General features: G+C 36.3%; 1 protein-coding gene across 2 annotated transcripts in view; it reads right to left on the reverse strand.

Moving 5' to 3' along the window:
- scn2a (sodium channel, voltage gated, type II alpha subunit) overlaps positions 1-22809 on the reverse strand; it is a 161118-nt gene that overhangs the window by 24044 nt on the left and 114265 nt on the right. For both annotated transcript variants that reach the window (XM_031893392.1, XM_031893391.1), the window contains 7 exons: positions 20463-20592; positions 18860-19098; positions 17740-17913; positions 13536-13892; positions 11446-11925; positions 5656-5785; positions 3349-3503 (listed from right to left, as the gene is read on the reverse strand). In XM_031893392.1, the coding sequence (XP_031749252.1) occupies positions 3349-3503; positions 5656-5785; positions 11446-11925; positions 13536-13892; positions 17740-17913; positions 18860-19098; positions 20463-20592 (1665 nt within the window). The remainder of the gene's footprint in view (positions 1-3348; positions 3504-5655; positions 5786-11445; positions 11926-13535; positions 13893-17739; positions 17914-18859; positions 19099-20462; positions 20593-22809) is intronic.

Consider the following 22809-nt stretch of genomic DNA (forward strand, 5'->3'; position numbering starts at 1 on the left):
TAAAGATGCAGGGACAATCCCACTGCTTTAAGACCCGTAGTGCCGGCTGTTTTCTCAAATTTCCTTGATTACAAAGGGGGTGCTGTTGAGTGCTGGTGATTTTTTTCTACAAACCCAGGAATCCCCATAGATGGAGGAAATGATTTTGACAAATATTGCTAAGGGGCATATTAATTATTTAATGAGCATTAGGCTCAAGAGAATCAATGTCAGAACAATAGTTATTTCCTTGTCTCACTGGTGTTTTCTGGCATCACACAAATGGATTTTTTCCAATTTAATACAATGCAATTGGATAAAAAAGAAGAGAGAAAATAAAACAAACAATGCTTGAAGACAGAAGTGGGATAAGGAAGTCTCCCTAGCTTGGTGCTCGGTAAGTAATAAAAATGCCCTTAATTGCCAGAGGCACTTGGTCTTTTGTGGTTATAAGACAGAAGGAGGAGTAAACTGACAGAAGAGCACAGACAGGAACAGGGATCAAATTAGAGGCATGGTATCCTAAAGGGACACTAAACCCAACCGTAAGCTGCCCCACTGCGCTCCCTAGTTAAATTAAAGATGCAAGAGAATTGACCAATGTGAATGCTGATTCCCAGCACTGTGCCAGGCATCTTACTGTTGTCTTACATATAGAGATAATTATGTCATTTTATTCCCTTGATTATATGACACAGGAATGAGACATAAAGGGACAGACTTGTTCAGTGCTGGGAAACTGTGCTTAATGCTCCCAACTCCAATTGCTGGAACAGAGAACATGGAGCCAGATTTACACAGATCAGCTGGAATGAGTAGCGATGTGCAGCAGGGTTTAGTGTCCCTTTGATAAGAAAAGTCGTGGTCAGTATTAAGGAACAGTTGGGGCTGGCAACAATCAGGATAGTCAGAATCGTGCAGGAGTTAAGAAATTGGAGAGCTCTATGGAAGGCTTACATGCCCTTTAACATTTCTACATTAGAAACGTTCATGTTTCCTGAATCATATTTCCTTATAGTACAAGTCTATCCAACTAAACTGCAAATTCCCTTTGTCATTGGCTTTCTTCCAGTTGATAATAATAAAAATGTTATGCAGTAGCACTGGGCATGAAACATTTTGCAGGCAGAGTGTGTTGCTGCATACGAAATATAACGTTTTCAATACAAAGTAGCGAATATAAGTATACGGAATAAAGAACACAGAGAAACCATAAAATGTTAACAGCATTTTATGTGAAGGATGGAAAATGGAGTCTTACAAAACAGATTTGGCCAATTATTATAGATTAATGGTGAACACAAAAATAAATATTTAAAAAAATATATTGGGTGAGCAATAACAAATAAAGTAGGTGTTGCCTAAATTCATTGTCAGTTACGCCCTTTGGTCCTAAAACTGCCACTTAACACCATGATCGTCATCTTTGGTATAACTCTGTAATGAAACATCCGAAGGCGTGACTTACTGCTGTTTAGTTGTTCTGTGACAGAAAATCACAACATGGAGTCAGATTTACATAGATCAGGTGGGATTATCATTGGATTATTCTTTTGCATTTAAATGGGGCTCCTGCCCCTTCAGAAGAAGTAAATATTGGAATGGCCCATAGTGGAGTCCAATAACAATGGATATATGAATACAACTGCCACTTGATAGACCTAATAGACTGGGGGGCTCATTTAGGTCTGCAAGTGCAGGGGCAATTTTCAATTTTCCGATTTGCGATGACGTACAACTGCAGTTGTGTTAATTGTTTTCGGTGTTGTGGTAGGTGTAGTGCAATTGCATCAAGAGAATATACTGTTTGCATATGCATAGATGCCAGAATCTTGAGGAAAAAATGGTGCATTATGAGAAAAAGATGCCTATTGGGCTCAATATTGCACTTTGCACACTGCGCCTATGTAAATAAATGTATAAAAAAAATCAAAGGTATTTAAGAACAAAGTAACTAATGAATTTACATTTTACAATAACCAACCAAAATGCAAGAAATAACATTTTGAAAGGTGTAAAGTGTAAGTTTATCAAAAGAACAATTACATATAGTAGTGAATAAGATGACATTATTAAATGTGATATTTTACCCATGAATGTAGTTATACTCGGTGAAGGCACTTCTGTAGCTACTAGAGATGTTACACTTGCAATCCAGACCTATCCGTTGTCTAACTGAAAACTAAAAGTCCATTGTCTTTAGTGATGAGCGAATCTGTCCTGTTTCACTTCGCCATAAAATTCGCGAAACGGCAAGTAATTATTCGCTAAACGCATTTGCCGTGCAATTTTTTTTGTCGCCCGTGTCTTTTTGTCGCCTGCACTCCCAATTTGACACACGACAAAAAAGAATGCTGCCCAACAAATTTTTTCGCATGGCGAAATGCGGAAATTCACTGCGAATCCATGCCTGGCGAAAAAATTCGCTCATCACTAGTAATCTTCTCGATTCTTAGGTGTCTCTCAGAACAGTCTGAGAAGTGCCTTAAAATTGTTTTCATGTTAATATTATGTATTCTGGAAATATGCTATATGCCCTCATTGCTATTTCTTCGGTCTGCATATAGTGTAATTTTTAAAAATTGGTAAATAAATCACATTAATGGTATTGCAATTAACATATTGTTGTACATGATTTATAAGTGGTACTAGAGGTAAAGGTATTTGAAATGTGTATATAACTGCAATTAAAAAATCTTGAGGATCCACACTATACTGTACATACCTGATATTTCTAGACAAGAATGTCATCTTAGTCATAAAGTGAATAAAAACCCTAAATTTCATCATTGACTCCATATTTTCTAAAAAGTTCTTTTTTTTTAATTAATTCAGAGCTTCCTCAAAAGCCCACTTGGGGTCAGGGGAAGGTTTTAGAAAACAATACTATCTAATACAGTGATCCCCAACCAGTGGCCGTGAGCAGCATGTTGCTCCCCAACCCCTTGGATGTTGCTCTCAGTGCCCCCAAACCAGGTAGTTATTTTTGAATTCCTGACTTGGGGGCAAGTTTTGGTTAAATAAAAACAAGATTTACTGCCAAATAAAGCCCCTGTAAGCTGATAGGGTGCATAGAGGCTGCCTAATAGCCAATCACAGCCCTTATTTGGCACCTCCATGAACTTTTATGATGCTTGTGTTGCTCTCCAAGTCTTTTTACATGTGACTCTGACTCATGAGTAAGAAAGGTTGGGGTCCCCTGCTCTAAATATATACCCTGCTTTACCAATTCTGACTAGTTGCCTTTCCATCATGGTGGATGGATTTTTTTTAGTGTTTTTTCTAGTGGAGAAGACAGAATAAAAGGTGGGAAGAGTATAAGAAACGTTAACATTTGTTATTTACTAAGGACTTTAGTATCTTACTTACCAGTGCCCCACTGCTGAGAAGAATCATAAAAATAATAAATGATTCAAACCAACTGTGCTCAACAATGGTGTAACAGGTTTTTCTGAGATTCCACCAATCTCTTCCAGTTCCATTCTCTATGTTAATCTGGCAACATGTGAAGCTCGCAACACAATCTATAAAACAGAACAAAACAGGTTAGGGGTTTGAGAAGTGCTGAAAAATCTCGCAGAACACAACCAAAAGTGCAGTGTGCTAAAATAGCCACAAGATAGCCCTCACATTAACACCATTTATAAAAGGTACATGAACCTTGCTTTGTGCATTGCGGGGAGTGTCAGTGCAACCACTAAGCCCGTTCTGATGAATTATGGACAAGTGCACTTATTGACTAAAAAAAAAACTATAGAAATGCCACGTGTTTGGATGTGATGGTATTGTGGGGGTGTTCATAGCATGTTGAGTCAATAGCGTTTTTTACTGGCACTAAGCAAATCGCAAATTATGCCGTTAGTAACACCCATTGGCATGCTAGAAATGACCCTATCCCTACTCTGCTTATGCTAGCTGCAACTTGAACTCAATTCAAAGAAATGTACAAAGTAATTGGCGTGAGTTTTGGTGCATTGTGGGCAGGTGCACTGGACACAACAATGATATGCAATGATACTGGAATTCTGGGAAAAACTCTGCATTGTGGGGAAAAAACATGGCAATTTGTCATAGACAAAATTACACTCAACGCCAAGCTCTGCATTTGTAACTGAGCTTTAGTAGTTGATGATGGTGCTTTACATTATGGAAAAATATTAGTCAAAAAATACCGGGTCCAAAACCTTCCGTATAATACAGCCATACATTTACACTTGTAGAATGATGAAAGCAATTTTTAACTTGTTCTATTAAAACTGTATAATAAACACCAGATATTCCTTTAATCTTCCTATTCCTTTCTAACCTATTATACCCCAGTGTAGCGTCATCTCAAGTTAAAAAGTTAAACCATTAAAAAATAACCTCCCTGTCTCCCATAATGGATATCGCAACAAACTGGTCCATTCTTGCCCAACTGCTTACTGCAAATGTGAAACTCTGGAGGGTCAACATTGGTCAAAGTAAATGGTGTTTACTAGTTTGTCTATCAATCATATACGCTATAGCTTAAATTTGTAATGTGTGTGATGAAATAAAATGGTAAATATTTAGTAGATAAATTAGAAAATGTAATTTAGATGCTTCATTATTAAGGGGCACATTTACTAAGCAATTTTGAGATAAAGTCTGATTTTTTCTTACTTCTAGATAATTTCGAGATTCATTAATGGGTTTTCGCCAGAACTCAATTTTTTCATTATTGTTCCCATAATTTGTGATTTATTAATGTTTCATTAACTTTTTTAGTAAAAAAAAATTTGACAGGTTTGATCTGTCAAGTACCATTGAGTGCTATGGTGGCTTAGAATAGTAGAAGAATAGAATAGTCAGTGACAGCCTGTCCTTGACACATTTTCAAGGACAAGTTAATCTCTTATTGTTTTCTGTTTCACCCATCTTCAAGGGGAATTTAATCCCCTCATTGTTTTTAGTTTCACCCATCTTCAAGGGGAATTTAATCCCCTCATTGTTTTCTATTTCACACTTTCAAGGGGAAGTTAATCCCATGATTGTTTTCAGTTTCACCCTGTTTCAAGTGAAACTTAAACACATTATTGTTTTCCAATAGAGCCAATGCTGCTGGAGCACTTCCTGTTTGGGAAAAATAAAGAGGATTCACGGAAACGAAAGTCTGTTTGAACTTGAATTTTTCGGGTTTTAACAATACTTTCAACTTGAAAGTTCTTACGAATTTTCGTACAAATGATTTAAGCATTATTGTGACATTTTACAAATACAGCAATGATCGCATTTATACCATGTCGAGTTTATACGACTTTCAAGGCCAGAAAAAAATGAATGTAAATGTAAATGTGCCCCTAAGTGATGCAATTAGATTAAGCCTGTAATGTTTTACTGCCCATTTTTGTATCCAATACAACCCATATATGTGAGTGATTTATTAGCATTTGCTCTTGCTAAAAAGTTGACATGAGAAGGCAAAATACAAAATGAGGAGTCAAATGTTTATGCTTCATTTATGTTTGTTTTATTGTTACAACATGTTCTTTCATGCAATATATATTAAAACATCAGTGTTCTACATTTGTTTGTTTGCGCTCCAAAATGTTTTAAAAAACAGATTTCTACCCACTGTGTTATTGGTCTGGTTATTGTCTTTGCATAAAATGAAACAAATACAAAACAATGGCTGGCAAAGGGAATCATTCCTACCATCTGTAAAACATGGCTCTGGATCAAATGTCTCCTCGTACTCATAGTCCAAGAACTCTTCTATTCTTTCCACTCCTGGGGCTCTAATATCGATTGTACTCCCTTCGGAGGAGCTAGAAACCTTTATCTTCTGCAAAATAATACCAATTTAATTTCAAAAAGAAATCTGGAGATAAAGAAAATAAGATATAGACGTTAAATGTTATAAATGATACAATAAGCCATTATAGTGGCCTTGTTAATAGTATTTTATTCATTAAATAGAGTATGATTTCACTTTATAGCTTTCTGCTATGAATCTTTTAGCACATTTCCCATGAGACAATAATATCTTTCTAATTGTCGCTTCTCTCATTCCTGAATACACAACACCTGAAGCCAGAAATGTTATATTTTAAGACACATTAGTCCAGTTTCATTCTTTTGTCTTTGCAGGTTGGGACTCATGAAACTCACCAGGATCAACTCAACATTTACTCTCCTAAACATATAATAATGTCTGTCTCTTTTTTACACTAATGTACAGTTCACACTTCCAGTCATGTACTTTGAAGGATTAACACCTTTATCAATGAGAATCTTAGTACCATTGTGACTGGATCATACCTTCTTACACCTGTCAGTTTCAGCTAACACCTAACTGAATACATTCAATGGAACCATTGTGATTGGATGTCTGTGACTGTACTACCCTCAAGAGTTAAATACCAGGGAATCCCCTACCAGTCATTTGAACTGAAGAAGCCACTCAGATAAGAGGTGAAATGTTTTCAAGATAAACTCAGAAAAGTCCAGTTGTTTTATACTTAATTCTACTTGATACTCTATACTATGATAGGAAGCTGCCAAACTTGTGTCCTGCATAAGGTTCAGACCTCCTTTATTTCCTAATTTAATTTAGCTCCCTTAGACCTTGACCCCTCAATTTCTGACCTTGGGTTTCCTAGATGGGATAATGCCACAGTTTGAGATGCAATGCTCTATAAAGGAGAACTCTATTGAGAATTGGAAGGCCAGGGAAAGTTCTAAACTGTTTTCATAGCCTGAAACAGAAGGCCAGTGATCCTAGAAGAAAGCAGTGAAAAGGACACATTGCTAACAATCATTCTGCCTCCCTTTTCAGATTTATAAGAAGAACCGTATAGTCCTTACTTTCAAGTAGTGAGCCAGATGATAACTTTAAATGAGATCTAAATACTGTTTTCTCAACCACACATTACTCACTTGTCACTAAACTACAAAACCCAGCAACATATTATCAATAATTAAAGCATACTGAGAGCTGCAGCCTAACAAAATCAGGGTTATATTCTTAAGCAACAGTGCTTGATAAAAGTTCTCCAGGTTGAGTGACACAATAAAAATTAAAGAGAATCCACCAATGAAAATCAATCCTGATCTATGAAAATCAGTCTTCGTGTTTTTTTTGTTCCACAACTGAAGTTGGGCGCTTTAAGCACAGTTCAGAGAACAACTAAACAGCAGTATGCCCTCCCTCCTGATGTTTGATTACACAAAGCCAAAATGACACAATAATCACTGTATGTACAATAAGACTAATCTAGAGCTGGCAAACAACATTTTCACTGGTCAGTTTTTTTGCAAATGTAAAATTCAGTTTTTGCTTACTTTTTGCTTTACTTTTGCTTATGTAAACGTGGCCATACACAGACCGATAAACTCTAATGACGGATCGAGTCGGTAAATTATCGGTCCATGTATGGGGCCCTTATATGGGCCTACTTGACCAAATCCCCCACATGTGGGCAAAAATTGACTTGTTGATTTGTCCTTGTCCAGACAGCCTCCATACCATCAATGTGATTCAACTGTATGGCCTGAGGGTCAAATGATCAGATCAATCTGATATCGCACACCTCACAAACAAACAAGCATATATTTCGGGGTATGGCCAGCTTAAGTGGAAAGCTGGTGGCAAGTTGTACAGAGATGGTCTTATGAATTAAAGCATTTGTGGAAGGGGAGGCCAATATTGGAGTTCAAATGACTGCGCACTCTACTTTACTTTACTACCTTTAGCTGGGGACTCCCTGCAGTCTTTGGGAATGTGCATGGAGTCCTTGAAACATTATCTTTCTGTAACCATAGACTTTGTTTGTTACAAGATTAATATGTATTATTCTTTACATTTATATACTATATATACTCGAGTATAAGCCTAGTTTTTCAGCACCCAAAATGTGCTGAAAAAAGTCACCCTCGGCTTATACTCGAGTCGGGTGCCATGGGTCCCTCTAGACTAGCACCCTCTCTCCTTTGTGTGCAAATTAGGCCACCCGCAACCAGACCCTCCTGTGCCCTGGCCTAGGCTCCCACTAGCAATACTTATTTCCCCTTACATCTCCTCTGGGACCGGGTCTGCTGCCAGTTTGCCAATGTGCAATGAGCGTGGGGTAGTACTCATATTGTTTTTGTTGACCGTCTTCTCCGCTTACAGAGCTAGTTTACTGTTTTTCTTTGAAATAAATATTGAAAAACATATACCCCACTGATGCCTCAATTAATGTAATTTTATTGGTATTTATTTTGATTATTGAAACTTAGCAGTAGCTGCTGCATTTCCCACCCTAGGCTTATACTTGAGTCATATATACGGTAAATGCTCTCTAGCCACCAGATGTCATGTCAGATTTTTGTTACCACTTTTATTTTATATCATTCTATTTCTTATGACTAAAGACTGTACAGAAGCAAATGTAAATTAGCCATGTACATAATAATTATCCTCCGCTGGTAAAGTGAGATTTCTCCTGTAAAAACAAAATTTTGGCTTTGCTTTATTATAGAATAAACAGGTGTGTAATGATTTATTCAAAGCCAAGCTACACAGGTGACTGGTACTGGTCACCTACTGGATGTAGTACATAGTATTGTATGGTGCAAGCTACACAAACCATTTTAACACTGGGGAAGGGATATTTTTAAGCATAACCAGTTATATATACCTACTTTCTATTACGTTAATTCAACAATTGCTAGATTCTCCTCTACAGCAGGTTACCAAGTGATCAATGGAGCCATAGAGGGCTACCAAGACAAAAGTTCTTATGGGGTACCCCTAAGACCTTAGTTGAATCTCATAAACCCCTTTCCCTCCTGAAACATTCCTCATGGGTATGGCAACGAAGTCTCACTGCCACATCATGAAATAAGTGTATCTGCAACACCGTGTAGCTTAGCTGTAATGTGCAAAGTTTTATCATTTCTTCTTTGCCTTATAAAGCAGGTAGCTGGGTAACATTTCTAGAAAGTTTGTCCATCTGGAAGAGTTCATAAATTCAACCAAATAATACATCTTTTTTACAAAATCAGGTTCGATTGCAGTAGATTGAACTATAAAGACAAGCAAGGTTAAACAGAACCTCAGTGGAATGCAGGCAAACTCTAGAATTGCTCTTAAATTAATGGAATTATGACATATGCAGGAAGGGTCCGTTCATCATTTTCCAAATGCTTCTGTAATAATTACATTGGTATATATAGATATCAAACATATCATGTTCTTGTATATCTTTTTATTTCTCACTCATATTGTTATCCCTTACATTTTGAACTACCATTAAAACGAATTCAGGAGTTTCTTGGAAAATGATGCCTGGTTCCTTTGCATATTTCCTTGCAGTTCTTGCAATGTTGTCATCTGCACTGGTTTTCTGCAGAGCATGCACTCAACATCAGTTAGATTGGCAGTCAAAATACCCTAACGAGATACAGCCAATATACACAGCAACATCAACAGTATTGTTGATGGGAGTTATGATTGTTGAAAGCATCATGCTGCTCTATTCCATTCAGCTCCATGAAGAGTGACAATAGCCAACCCTATAATGTGATCCAATCAGGCATTTGGCTAATTCACAATACAGAGAAGGCTTGTCAATCTTGCCCGATCATGCTATGGTGACATTAAAGAATTTTGCATTGTCAGCAGCTTTGCATATTCGTATTATTTTGTTGCAATGGATGGAGAGGGGCATAGCTGAGTGGCATGCAGTCTGACAGTTGGTAAAGTAACCATATATTACTTGAGTGGACACGTTGCTGCATTCTTGACGCCTTCAACTTGTTTTTTTACTCCTGTGAGAAGTAAGAAGGGGAAGCAGTAAAAGTCAAAATATGGCATCTTCTATGCAAGTGTAATCTAGCAAAGTACATAAATATTAACATATTATCATATCACTTTTCATGCATTTAATTAAAAAACGATATCATAGTAACTCTCCTCCTTATTCTGCCTCTAAGCAGTCTCAGATTTAAATTTATTTTGGAGGTTTTATATAGTCGGTTCTCAACACAATCTAATTTCTTGCAGGAAATGTACAGTAAAGCTGCACATAAGAAAACATTCAAAGTGGAATTAAAGTTAATGTACATGATAACAATTTTGGATACCATATACGTCCTCCAGGTCCTAATAAGTTACTTCTCAAGATCTCAACCTGCAAATACTAACTGACAGTAACATGGAAGTCAAATATCTATTGAGGAAAAAGTTCAAATGTATATTGGATTTTCTCCCTATCACTCTAACCTTGGTCTATAAATATATATATATGACCTGAAATAAAGTATAATGAGAGTACCAACGCAAAGGTAACAGGTATTTATTATGTCAGTGCTCCCTATAAAGATAGAGGAGAGCACCATAAAGCAGAATTCTGCTAAAATGCTATTTATTTCAGACCAAAATACACAACATGTTTCGGGCAATGTGACGCCCTTTATCACTTGATAAAGGGCGTCACATTGCCCGAAACATGTTGTGTATTTTGGTCTGAAATAAATAGCATTTTAGCAGAATTCTGCTTTATGGTGCTCTCCTCTATATTTGGATTGGATTGAATGGCTCAGCGGTGTGCCTTGCGAGGATTGATGCATCAAGCCTGATCTAAGGGCTGTGCGGTTGAATACCTATTTGTTGACTTTTACTCCCTATAAAGATACTGTTATCAGGGAAGACTTGTGACTCTATTTTATATTCAGTTTATTGGGATCAAATGGCAAAAGGTTCAAAAAGAATGCATTATAGAATTAGTGCTGATTCAGAGGAAGGTGAAAAAACCCTCTGCAATTTGCCCAAGAGGGGGAAAACATTCCGTTCTTTCTCTCAAGAAAGCAATTAGACCAGTCCCTAAATCAATTTTGTACAGGAGTTAATTTCAGTAACTTGGCAATTCCTCACTTTCTAAAAAAGCATCAAATGCTGTCTTAAAACTATCTAATGTATCTGCTAATCCAACAGCCTCAGGGAGACAAGTTCACAACTTCACTGTCCTCACTGTAAAAAACAAAAACCTTCATGCATCTTAAAAAGAACACTCCATTCCTTTAATCTGAATGGATTCCCTTATTGGAAGGACCTACTAGTGATTAAAGCATCCAAGAGTTTATTGTATGGCCCCCTGCCATATTTATACAAATTAATCGTATCCCCATTAAACGCCTCTTCTCTGTTGTAAACAACCCCAACTCATAACTGAGAGCTTTACCAGCTTGGTCGCTTTTCTTTGGACTTTCTCTATTTGATTAAACCTGGTGTGAACACACACATCATGAATAATCTCTTTCCTCGGTTATCTATGTTATCAAAGATACATTTTTCCATATATCTATAAATAAAAATGCAATATGAATTGGTATTTCCTTACTGTAATGGCAAAATATTAGGAGAGGTACTTTGTAAATTCAATAAAATATTGTAATTAACAAGTCTTCAACAGTTTTTGGCTGAAGCTAATCTATAGGTTCAGATTCACGTTTGTTACAGACCTCTTTTGTTTCTTCAGGATCAGATTCACTGCTGAATTCTTCAGTGTTTGGATTTTCAAAATCTGATTCCCCAGGAGCAATAGGCACAGCTACAGTGAGGGAGGTTTTGTTGATAACTGTCATGTATTCCTTCTCATTTTCTGCACTTTTCTCCACACTGCTTCCAATCTCGCTTGTCATTCCATCACTGTCTCTAACATCATTCTTTTCCTTTAATATCTCCACCACCGCATTGCCAAGCACACAAGTGTCATTCTTTCCAGGGGTTTCTTCTAGCTGTTTTGTTTCATTTATATCTTTTTGTTTTTGGAGGAATAGTTTTTCAAAAAATTCACGCAAAATTATTTTACCACTGGCTACCCCCCTCTGTATCCTGCCCACTGCAATCTGAATATTGTTTATTTCACTGTCTTCATCAGTAGCAGATAAATTGTCTGAGCTAAAAGAGCTGAGGAGCAAGGCCAAGAACAGATTCAGCACCTAAAAATGAAACAAGAAACTCCTTATTAACAGTTAAAAAAAAATCAGCAAAATTATCTAAATCCTTGTAGAAATAACTTGGGCTAAAATATATTTAAGATACAATAATTAAATTAAATAAATTAAAGACCAAATATATACATATACAGGTATGGGACCTGTTATCCAGAATGCTTGGGACCTGGGGTTTTCCGGATAAAGGGTCTTTCCGTAATTCGGATCTCCTACCTAAAGTCTACTAAAAAAAATATTTAAACGTTAATTAAACCAAATAGGGTTGTTTTGCCCCCAATAAGGGGTAATTATATCTTAGTTGGGATCAAGTACAGGTACTGTTTTATTATTACAGAGAAAAGGGAATCATTTAACCATTAAATAAACCCAATAGGGCTGTTCTGCCCCCAATAAGGGGTAATTATATCTTAGTTGGGATCAAGTACAGGTACTGTTTTATTATTACAGAGAAAAGGGAATCATTTAACCATTAAATAAACCCAATAGGACTGTATTGCCCCAATAAGGGGTAATTATATCTTAGTTGGGATCAAGTACAGATACTGTTTTATTACAGAGAAAAAGGACTCATTTAACCATTAAATAAACCCAATAGGGCTGTTCTGCCCCCAATAAGGGGTAATTATATCTTAGTTGGGATCAAGTACAGGTACTGTTTTATTATTACAGAGAAAAGGGAATCATTTAACCATTAAATAAACCCAATAGGGCTGTTCTGCCCCAATAAGGATTAATTATATCTTAGTTGGGATCAAGTACAGGTACTGTTTTATTATTACAGAGAAAAGGGAATCATTTAACCATTAAATAAACCCAATAGGGCTGTTCTGCCCCCAATAAGGGGTAATTATATCTTAGTTGGGATCAAGTACAAGGTACTGTTTTATTATTACAGAGAAAAAGGAAATCATATTGAAAAATTTTAATTATTTGCTTATAATGGAGTCTATGGGAGATGGCCTTTCCGTAATTCAGAACTTTCTGGATAATGGGTTTCCAGATAATGGGTCCGATACCTGTACTACGGATCCAACAAATCTATTATTTGGTTCAGGAATTGGCCATATCCCAGCACTTTTTGCAGAAGTCAGGTTCGGCCAACTAGTAAAGGTTTAGTAAACCAAATCTAAATCCTATAAAATTAAACTTTAAAAACCACTAAATTTACTTTTTTGCTAACAATTAATGCATTTTTTTTTTTAAATGTTTGGATTTGGTTCAGGATTCAGCTAAGTCTTTAGTTATGTTAAACTAAAAGTCAACAGTTTCTTCTGAAATAAATCAGAAGTGTTTCTGTTGATGTCAATCAAGTTTATGTTCAATTTTCCTTTGTGTTTGTAAAGCAGATGAGATTTTATAGCCTCCTTGAAAATAAATAGAACAATGTTAATTTAGTTTGTGACTTTTGTCCACAACAAAATGCAATTGCAGTTGCTCTATTTCAGTTTCTTTAAAAAAAAAAAAGAATGCTTGAGAATATAAAAAAAAGTGTTCACATAAGTTTTGCCCCAATATTTTTTCTATGATCACAATATTTTTCCTTAAACTTTAAACTTGATAAATCACCCTCTCTGTAGTAGAGAAAAAAAACTTACCACTAAATTTCCAATCACCATCACCAGCATAAATACAAGAAGGCACATAGATTGTCCTGCAACCTCCATACAGTCCCACATGGTTTCAATCCATTCCCCACACAAAACTCGGAACACAATAAGGAAGGAGTGGAAGAAGTCGTTCATATGCCAGCGAGGAAGCTCACAGTTTTCTGCAATTTTGCAGACACATTCCTTGTAACTTTTACCAAACAGCTGCATCCCAACCACGGCAAAAATAAAGACGATGATAGCCAACACCAGAGTCAGGTTTCCCAAAGCGCCTACAGAATTGCCAATTATCTTTATCAGCTTATTCAGTGTAGGCCAGGATTTTGCCAACTTGAAAACACGGAGCTGGAACAAAGCAATAAATGCCAATTACTGATATATCTGCAATATGTTACGATGTATGTACTTTGAAGCTGCACACATATCTTCATCCGATGTTATGATGAAGAATATGTTACTCCGATGGTTTATATTATGGATTTATATAACATGCAATATGAATTTTACTTTGATAAAACATATGGTGATCTAAAAAAAATTTCTGTTGTCGATAACCTTTTTTCTTCATGACTTTTAGGCTGATGCCAGACGAGGCGTAGGGAGGATTTTTTCGGCAAGCAGAAAAGCACTTGCTGAAAATTCCGCCCTATGCCTCCTACATGTGCCTGCACCGGAATGAATGGAATACACTCAGGTGCAGGCACATGTAGCTGATATATGCATGAAAATGCAAGACTTTGTATTCTCTCGCGTTTTCATGCGTATATCGGCTACATGTGCCTGCACCCGAGCGTATTCCATTCATTCCAGTGCAGGCACATGTAGGAGGCGTAGGGCGGAATTTTCAGCAATCGCTTTTCCGCTTGCCGAAAAAATCCGCCCTACGCCTCGTCTGGCATCAGCCTTGGCTATATTATATTGCATGTTTAGTAATAGAATCCCACAGTATTTTTAGATATGCTGGCAGGCCTTTCTTTAATTGTGTTTTAAACCTATGAGATGTTTTATTAGCTCTCTCAACTCCACGAACTAGCCATTTCCGCGAACTAGCGAACTAGCGAATTTCCGCGTTTCACCGGTTTGTTTCGCGAAACGGATGAAAAAATTTGCTGCAGAAAAATTCGCAGCACGTCTAAGAATTGTCGCCCGCGTCAAAATAATAGCCGCGGGCGACAAAATAATAGCCGCGCAACGAAAGAATAGCTGTGGGCGACATTTTTTTTTTGACGTGCAACATTTTTGCCGTTTCGTGAATTTTCCGCCATTTCGTGAATCTTTTGAAAGATTCGCAAATTTTTCGGCGAAGCGAAACGGGACAGATTCGCTCATCACTACTTATAATTTATGTGGGACTTGTAGCGTCTACTTTATCCTCATTTCATATATTTTAGGCTAGCTCTTAATGTTATAAGATGTATCACTGTATTTTATCATATCACTGGGCAGATACATTCCTGTTTCATCTTTTCATCCCAGTTTCTAACTTTTTCATTTTACAAATTCTCCATTCACTCTTTCTCTCTTACCTTTTTTAGAAATTATATGGAGCCAAAGTTTGTTGTGTTATTTTCATTTTTGTTGTTAAAATAAAACAAATTTTAATTGCCTTGTTTGGCACAAAAAAACCCCCAAAAAACATAGATCTATCGTAATAAACAATGAGCAAAGACTATCCTCCACACAAGTCATAATTATTGAAGTTATGTTTCACAAGGGTGTATGCGGGTCATTCAACTTAATCTTGAAATTAAACCATTAAAAGAGAAAAGACCATGCAACCAATACATATCTCCAAAGTTTCAAATACAATTAAAGAAAGATCTGCCAGCATATATAAAAATACTGTGGGATTCTATTAATAAACATGCAATCTAATATAGCTAAAAGTCATGAAGAAAAAAGGTTATCAACAACAGAGAGATACTTCAGTCTGGTAATGAGAGCTTTTTGTCACTTTAATCAAAATAACTCTTTCTGTGGTGTGATTATGAAGAGCCTCCACTTGAGTAGTTTACTGCTGGCGGGACCAGCTTCACAGTAGATTGGATATCTTACAAAGATATATTTAGAAGGTTTCTATAATTTACATTCAAATGTGCATCTTTTGCTACTATTGAAGAGCAGTTGCCATTAACTTCAATACATCAGGGACTGATGCAGGATAGCTGTAATTGTTAACTAGCAAAGTTCTAAAGGCAAAATATCATTTATTATCTTTGTAGAATATTTTGCATCTTATACTATGATTTTTACTATTTTGCATGTAGAACTTTTTACATCCTTCATTCTGGATTGCTGCTCGACTTTTCTAGAAACAAAACAAAAAATAACAGAAGTTAATTTAGGAACAGATATTGCCCTTTGGTTTGAATTTCTTATGTCGCTGGAATGTGCAAAATTCATTCACAAGTTGATCCGATGGTGTTTAGAATATACACCCTTAATACAGACTAAAATATAGTACATTTGTTGAGTAGGCAGACCCGGTAAAGTCCACTATATCCCACAAGAGAATAAAGAACTTTTTGAGGAAAAAGAGACAAGTCATCAATATTTAGCTGCCCATTCATAATTGTATTGCTTATTAAACTTACAAAACATTTTTTGCATTATAAATAGTTGTATTGAGTGAATAATCTGGCCCTAAGGGAAGGATGAAACTTTAAAGGGGACTTGTCACCCTAAGAAATAACTCAAAATTATTTTCTATGTTGTTAGTTGAGCAAAATAAACTTTACTTAAAATAAATAAAAATAATATAAATCTTGTTTCATTCCGTCGTGGAATTACTCAATCCCAGCAAGCAGGCAGCTGCCATTTTGTGGACACTGTTATGAAGGGAAGCTTTGTATATGCCAAAATCTTGTTTATGTGCCAGAATGGGGGACCAGATGCCCATGCCCATGCACTGGCTATACAATTAGATGAGGAGGAGGGAGGGGAAAAGTGAGATGTGCAGTGACATCTAGGTAGTGCTGAATGGAAAGTGAAAGTCATTGTCTGCCCCGCCTCTATGCCTAAGGCATAGAGGCGGGGCAAGCAATATATGATTGACAGCTGGGATTTTTAAATGCCTTTATAATGGGTTTGGATGTGTTAATATAAAAATGAATTTGGGTTTCATGTTTAATTTGAAAAGGACTTTTATTATACAACTTTTTATGTCTGGGTGACAGGTCCACTTTAAACACAGAGAAATAGCTCTGTTAAAGTATCATTATGTTTATATATATATATATATATATATTATAGGAGAATTGTGGTTTAAGATCACCAATGAAAACTGTATTGATATTTCTACTAGGGATGCACCGAACCCACATTTTTGGGTTCGGGCAAACCCCCGAACCCACCCTGATGGATTCTGCCAAATCCCTAACCAAATCAGAAACCTAATTAACATATGGAAATTAGGATTGGGAATGGTTAAAATTTGGTGAAATTTTTTTCCCCCTACCATGTAACCCTTCCAAGTGCTAATTAGCATTTTTTGGGGTTCGGCTGAACCCCCAAACTCACCCTGATGGATTCTGCCAAATCCCTAACCAAATCCGAAACCTAATTAGCATATGGAAATTAGGATTGGGAAGGGTTAAAAATTGGCAAATTTTTCCCCCCTACCATGTAACCCTTCTAAATGCTAATAAGCATATTCTAATTTATGCCAATTAGGATTCTGATTCGGCTCGCCCGGGACCGTGGATTCGGCCGAAACCAAATCCTTAAAAAAAAAAGGGTGGATTCGGCTCCAATCCCAAACCGAATCCGGGATTCGGTGCATCCCTAATTTATACTTTAATGGAACTTTGAAAGCCAGTTCTGTAGTAAAAAAAAAATCCTTATGAAGTGTTTTCTATAATAAACAACAAACTGGGAAATTTAAAGGGGACATATTGGATAAATGGGAAAAACCCTAATTTTGTAGGCAATTATGAATAATATACGGTGCTGGTTTCACTTTGTGCTAAAAAATTTTCCTATCTGTAACAATGGCCCCTTTATTGGAGCTCCCTATAGATCCTATCACTTCTCTGTCCGAGTTTGAAATGGAGAAAGCCAATTTATTTTTCCCACCACTGTGATATTTAGTCATGTCAGACAAATTACAACCAGCTACAGTGTTAAATAGGCCAGTAAATCCACCCCACTGCCATGACAAGACAGAGCAATTACAACACAAAATAGCAATTACCAGTCTAAAAGAGCGAAGAACCGAAAATCCGCCAGTACTGGAAAGTCCAAGTTCCATTAAACTAAGGCTCACAATGAGACCATCAAAAATATTCCAACCCTCTTGAAAATAATAGTATGGGTCCAGAGCAATGAGCTTTAAAACCATTTCAGCTGTAAATATTCCAGTGAAAACCTTGAAAGAAAACAAAAACAATCTGCTTTGTTGTTTTGGAATAAAATCGTTAATAACTAATGTTCCTGTTTTAATAATTAACTATGAAATAGTAGGTAATATTATTTTTGTATACCGTATATACTCGAGTATAAGCCGATCCGGATATAAGCCGAGGTACCTAATATTATCTAAGAAAACTGGAAAAACGTATTGACTCGAGTATAAGCCTAGGGTGGGAAATGCAGCAGCTACTGCTAAGTTTTAATAATCAAAATAAATACCAATAAAATTACATTAATTGAGGCATCAGTGGGGTATATGTTTTTCAATATTTATTTCAAAGAAAAACAGTAAACTAGCTCTGTAAGCGAAGAAGAGGGTCAACAAAAACAATATGAGTACTACCCCACGCTCATTGCACATTGGCAAACTGGCAGCAGACCCAGTCCCGGAGGAGATGTAAGGGGAAATAAGTATTGCTAGTGGGAGCCTAGGACAGGGCACTGGAGGGTCTGATTGCGGGGGGCCTAATTTGCACACAAAGGAGAGAGGGTGCTAGTCTACAGGGACCCCATGGCACCCGACTCGAGTATAAGCCAAGGGTAACACATACATACCCCCCACCTGCCCCTCATAAATACAGCACAAGTCATTTTTTAATGAAAACACAGGCTCATTTACAAAAACCAGGTAAAGAGGAGCAATAGTGAACCCCTTAGTTTGTTATATTAGAAACAGAAAAAGGTGTTTATAAAATGGCAAAAATTGGCAAAATATATTCATGACATAATTTCTGCAGGCTAGAGAACAACAGTAAGTTGCACATTGAATGGTACTTTTTATAGTAGAGTTAATTATTAGGCAGAAGAACAAGAATCCCACAAAGCTTGATATTGCTTAAATAATAGGCGAGAGCTAAAGATGAGCAGTAGAAATGCATTAGTACAATATTCATGGTACCTACCTGATTCCCAGTGGTGAGCACACTAATAAAGTATGGAGTCATGTGGGCGTGTTCTACAGCCATGAATATTGTGTTTAAAACAATAGAGATTGTGATAGCAAGGTCAACGAAGGGATCCATCACAATCAATTTAACAATCCGTTTAACTTTCAACCAAGCTTCGCAGCAGTCCCAGATCAAGAAACAATTAGCAAACTTGTACCAACAAGAAGGGCATTTCCGCCTAGATTCTTGTAGCTCTGAAATAAAATGGATGTTTATTAAAATAGCACTTAATTGATACTCTAATATCTTTTTATACTGCCAAATAGCAAGTTATCAGTAAAGTGTCCTTATAGAGTGACAATTATCTAGATTTGATAATAACTAATTTTTTATTCATTGGATACCAGTCTAAACACTGTTAAATGTCTTACTAGAACTTAATATTTCTGTAGGGACCCATAGGGTTAAATGACCCCTATGGCTTTAAATCCCTACAGGTTCAGTTCCCTTAGTTGCTGGGCTGAAGGGAATGTATTTAAGTAAGTTCATATACATATGTGTGCTATTGGCTAGCAGGTATGGTGACCACTTCCTGCCTCACTTTGGTATAGTGCTGGAAAGGAGTAGCACCTTGCTCATTGCTTCCACCTGAGGAACAGGGTAGATGTTGCTGTGAGCCCGGGGCATGGGACTAGTTAAAGTTGGGGAACAGGGCCCCGTGAATAAGGCATTAGATAGTGGCATTTATAGTACCACTCTAGGAATGTAAGGCAGTAAGGGTTGAGCCAAAAGAGCAGTTCTGAGCGTCTACATAGGAAAGGTAGTTTTGGAGGTATCTCTCCCAGGCCATATTGCCTGTAGTATAGGGATCCAAGTGAATAGGGAATCAGGATAGAGAATTCCCTGAGGTGAACCACTACAGAGTGTGGCAGAGGTGAAGTGAGTCCACAGGGGAGTGTCAGTCTGTATTACACTCTGTATGTGGTATTGCCTGTACCACCAGAATTGCTTATTTCATAAAACATTAGAAAGAGAAACAACAAAAACAACCTGGTAAAATGTCACTGAATACATATTACTAAAAATACATTTCACTGCATTTTTGACAGCAGCTTTTAACTAATTTTACAAAAACTCTTTAGAAAAAAAGGTCAGGAAAACTATGTAATCCTAATTTTAAAGGGGAAATTACTTTCAATGGCAATGTTATTAAACCATCCAGATGTTGCTGGACTACAGCTTGTGGTATTCTCCATAGTAATATTAATGAACAGTTAAAAGATGATTGATGCTAAAGGGGCGATTTATCAATGGTCAAGTATGGTTTTTTTTTCTATTCAAGTTTTTTTGCGCTTAAAAAACTTGAATTCGAGTTATAGTTTGAAAACTTGAATGTCTGATATTTATTAAGTGCAAAAGAAAACAAAAACTCGAATGTAAAAATTTGCCATGTAAAAGCTTGTGAGTTTCTATAAAAGCCAATGGAAGTTGTCATAGGCAAAGTTAAGCCATATTCTAAAACTCAAATTTTTTAAGTTTTTTGAGCTTGTAAACTCAAAAAATTCAGGATATTTGAGTTTTTTAGTTGAACGATATTGATAAATAAATAATGCTGTACCTTCCATTGTGTTTGTTAGTATACTAGCTATACTCTGGGCTCTTTGTCTTAATGATGGATCTTCCATTAAATCCATAGAGATCTTGTAGGAGCTTGGCCTTCTTTTTCTGTCTGTCTCTGTTGTGGTGCCCTTAAAATTATATCAAAGACCATTGCATTAGTCACATATAAAAACAACAGGCAAATCAGAATTTTTGCAAAAAAATGGGAAACAAGATTTATTTCATGGTTTGCATACATAAGTGCAATGGAAATGTTAATGGAGAAGGAAAGGTAAAAACTAAGTAAGCTTTATAAGAAAGGTCTATGTAAATACAGCCATAAGCACTCACAGAAACACTGCACTGAGTCCTCTATCAAAAGAAACACAGGATTTCTTGTCTCCTTTTTTATAAACATGTTGTTCAGGTGTCTGACTTCCTCTCTCAGAAGTCCCGGGGCTAGAGTCTGCACAGTTTTCTCCTTCTCCTCTCTCCTGCTCCCCCCTCCCTTAGGAATGTGTAATCTGAGCTACCAAGGCTAGAGCTGTAGCAGGAAGCTACTTAAATAAATATTGAAAATTTGTGATTTTTTTTTTTAAAACCATTATTCAAATTCATGATTTTTTTACTTATAAGACTTGAATTGCAGGAAAAAATGTAAAAAATTAAAAAAATAATTGCTGCGTGCATAAAAAAAAGGCATGCATCAAAAAAATTGACATGGGTGACAATTTTTTTTTTTGCCATGCAACATTTACACCATTTGCCGCATTTTTCGCAATATTGCGACTCTTTTGCAAGTTTCATTACTTTTTCTGCAAAGCAAAATGGGACAGATTTGCTCATCACTACTGCAGAATAATTTCGCCCATCACTATTAATTACAAATATAAATGCAAGTATAAGCAAATCACACACCAAAATGTATCTTTAATATATTAAAAAATAAATAATCTTGGTTCTTTCCAGGCAATGTATAAATATAATCTTAAAAATTTGTAATTATCTCCCGGTGCTACAATGCTCAAACTGCAATATTTGCCCCTAAAGGGCAGATTTAATAAAATTTGAGTTCATGAAAAAAAAACACAGATGTAAAAGAAATTACTGCGAACAAAACACATGCAATGCTAGCTTATTTAAAAAAAAAAAAAATTACAGAATATTCCTGCATGCATTTTGTTTTTGAAAAAAAATTGCATGCTGGCGAGACTCACATTGTTCCATTTATTTTCAATAAGGCTAAAAATCTTGCTAAACTACATTCACCTCTGCATTTTTTCCACTGCATTTTTTCTCAAATCATTAAAAAAGCAAACATGAATTTTGATAAATCAGCCCCTTATTATAATTTGATTTTGAATTTCTTGAAACTTTAATATTTGAGATTTATAATGCACAAACAACTCAAAAACTAGGGATGCACCGAATCCAGGATTCAGTTTGGGGCTCAGCCTAAGCATATGCTAATTAGGTTTCAGATTCAGTTCAGTAGATTTGGTGCATGACGCTCGAAAACTTTAATAAAATTTAAAATCTAAAAGCTGGCGGCTTCATGTAGACATAGACAAAAGTTGTATTTTCAGAATTTAAGCTATTTTTCAATTCACGTTTTCAAGATTAATTCTAAATTAAAAATGAAAGGATTGTAATTTTATTGCATTCAAGTTGTTTTTTCAAGTTTTGTGATTTTTAACAATACGTGTGCATTCAAAATTTTCAAGTTTTTTTAGTTTGGTTTAATTCAAAAAGTTTATAAAATTTGAATTTTGATAAATCTGCCTCTAATTGTATACCAAGCTGCCCTTTTGATTTTGCTGCATTTCTTAACCAGGGGGCTTTATTTGGGAGTAAATCTTGTTTTTATTCAGCCAAAACTTGCCCCCAAGTCAGGAATTCAAAAATAACTACCTGGTTTGGGGGCACTGAGAGCAACATCCAAGGGGTTGGGGAGCAACATGTTGCCCAGGAGCCACTGGTTGGGGATCACTGTCCTACCCCCTACCCCTCTCCAAGGGAGAAGCCACCCATTTTGAAAAACTGTAATCTAATGAAAATTTGAAAATGTTACTACAGATACATTAAAAATAATAAATTTCCTCTTCTGAAACCTTTGGGTAGCATGCTTTACCTGAAGCCATTTTAGTATGATATGCACAGTGATTTTCTTTAAAAAAACATATCATCAAAAGCAAATTCTCCATACATAGCTATTTGTCTTTCAAAGGCAAAAGACATGTAAAATAATTGACCAAGGAGAAAGGCTAATTCATTTTGACAGCAGTATTAGACGGGCCACATGCAGCTTTTCCCGTATATCTATTATGTAGTTCTGTAATGCCGGCGGCTTATCTGCCCTGAAACTA

The sequence above is a fragment of the Xenopus tropicalis genome, chromosome 9 (assembly GCF_000004195.4).
Source record: "Xenopus tropicalis strain Nigerian chromosome 9, UCB_Xtro_10.0, whole genome shotgun sequence".
In the NCBI taxonomy this organism is placed as follows: Eukaryota; Metazoa; Chordata; class Amphibia; order Anura; family Pipidae; genus Xenopus; species Xenopus tropicalis.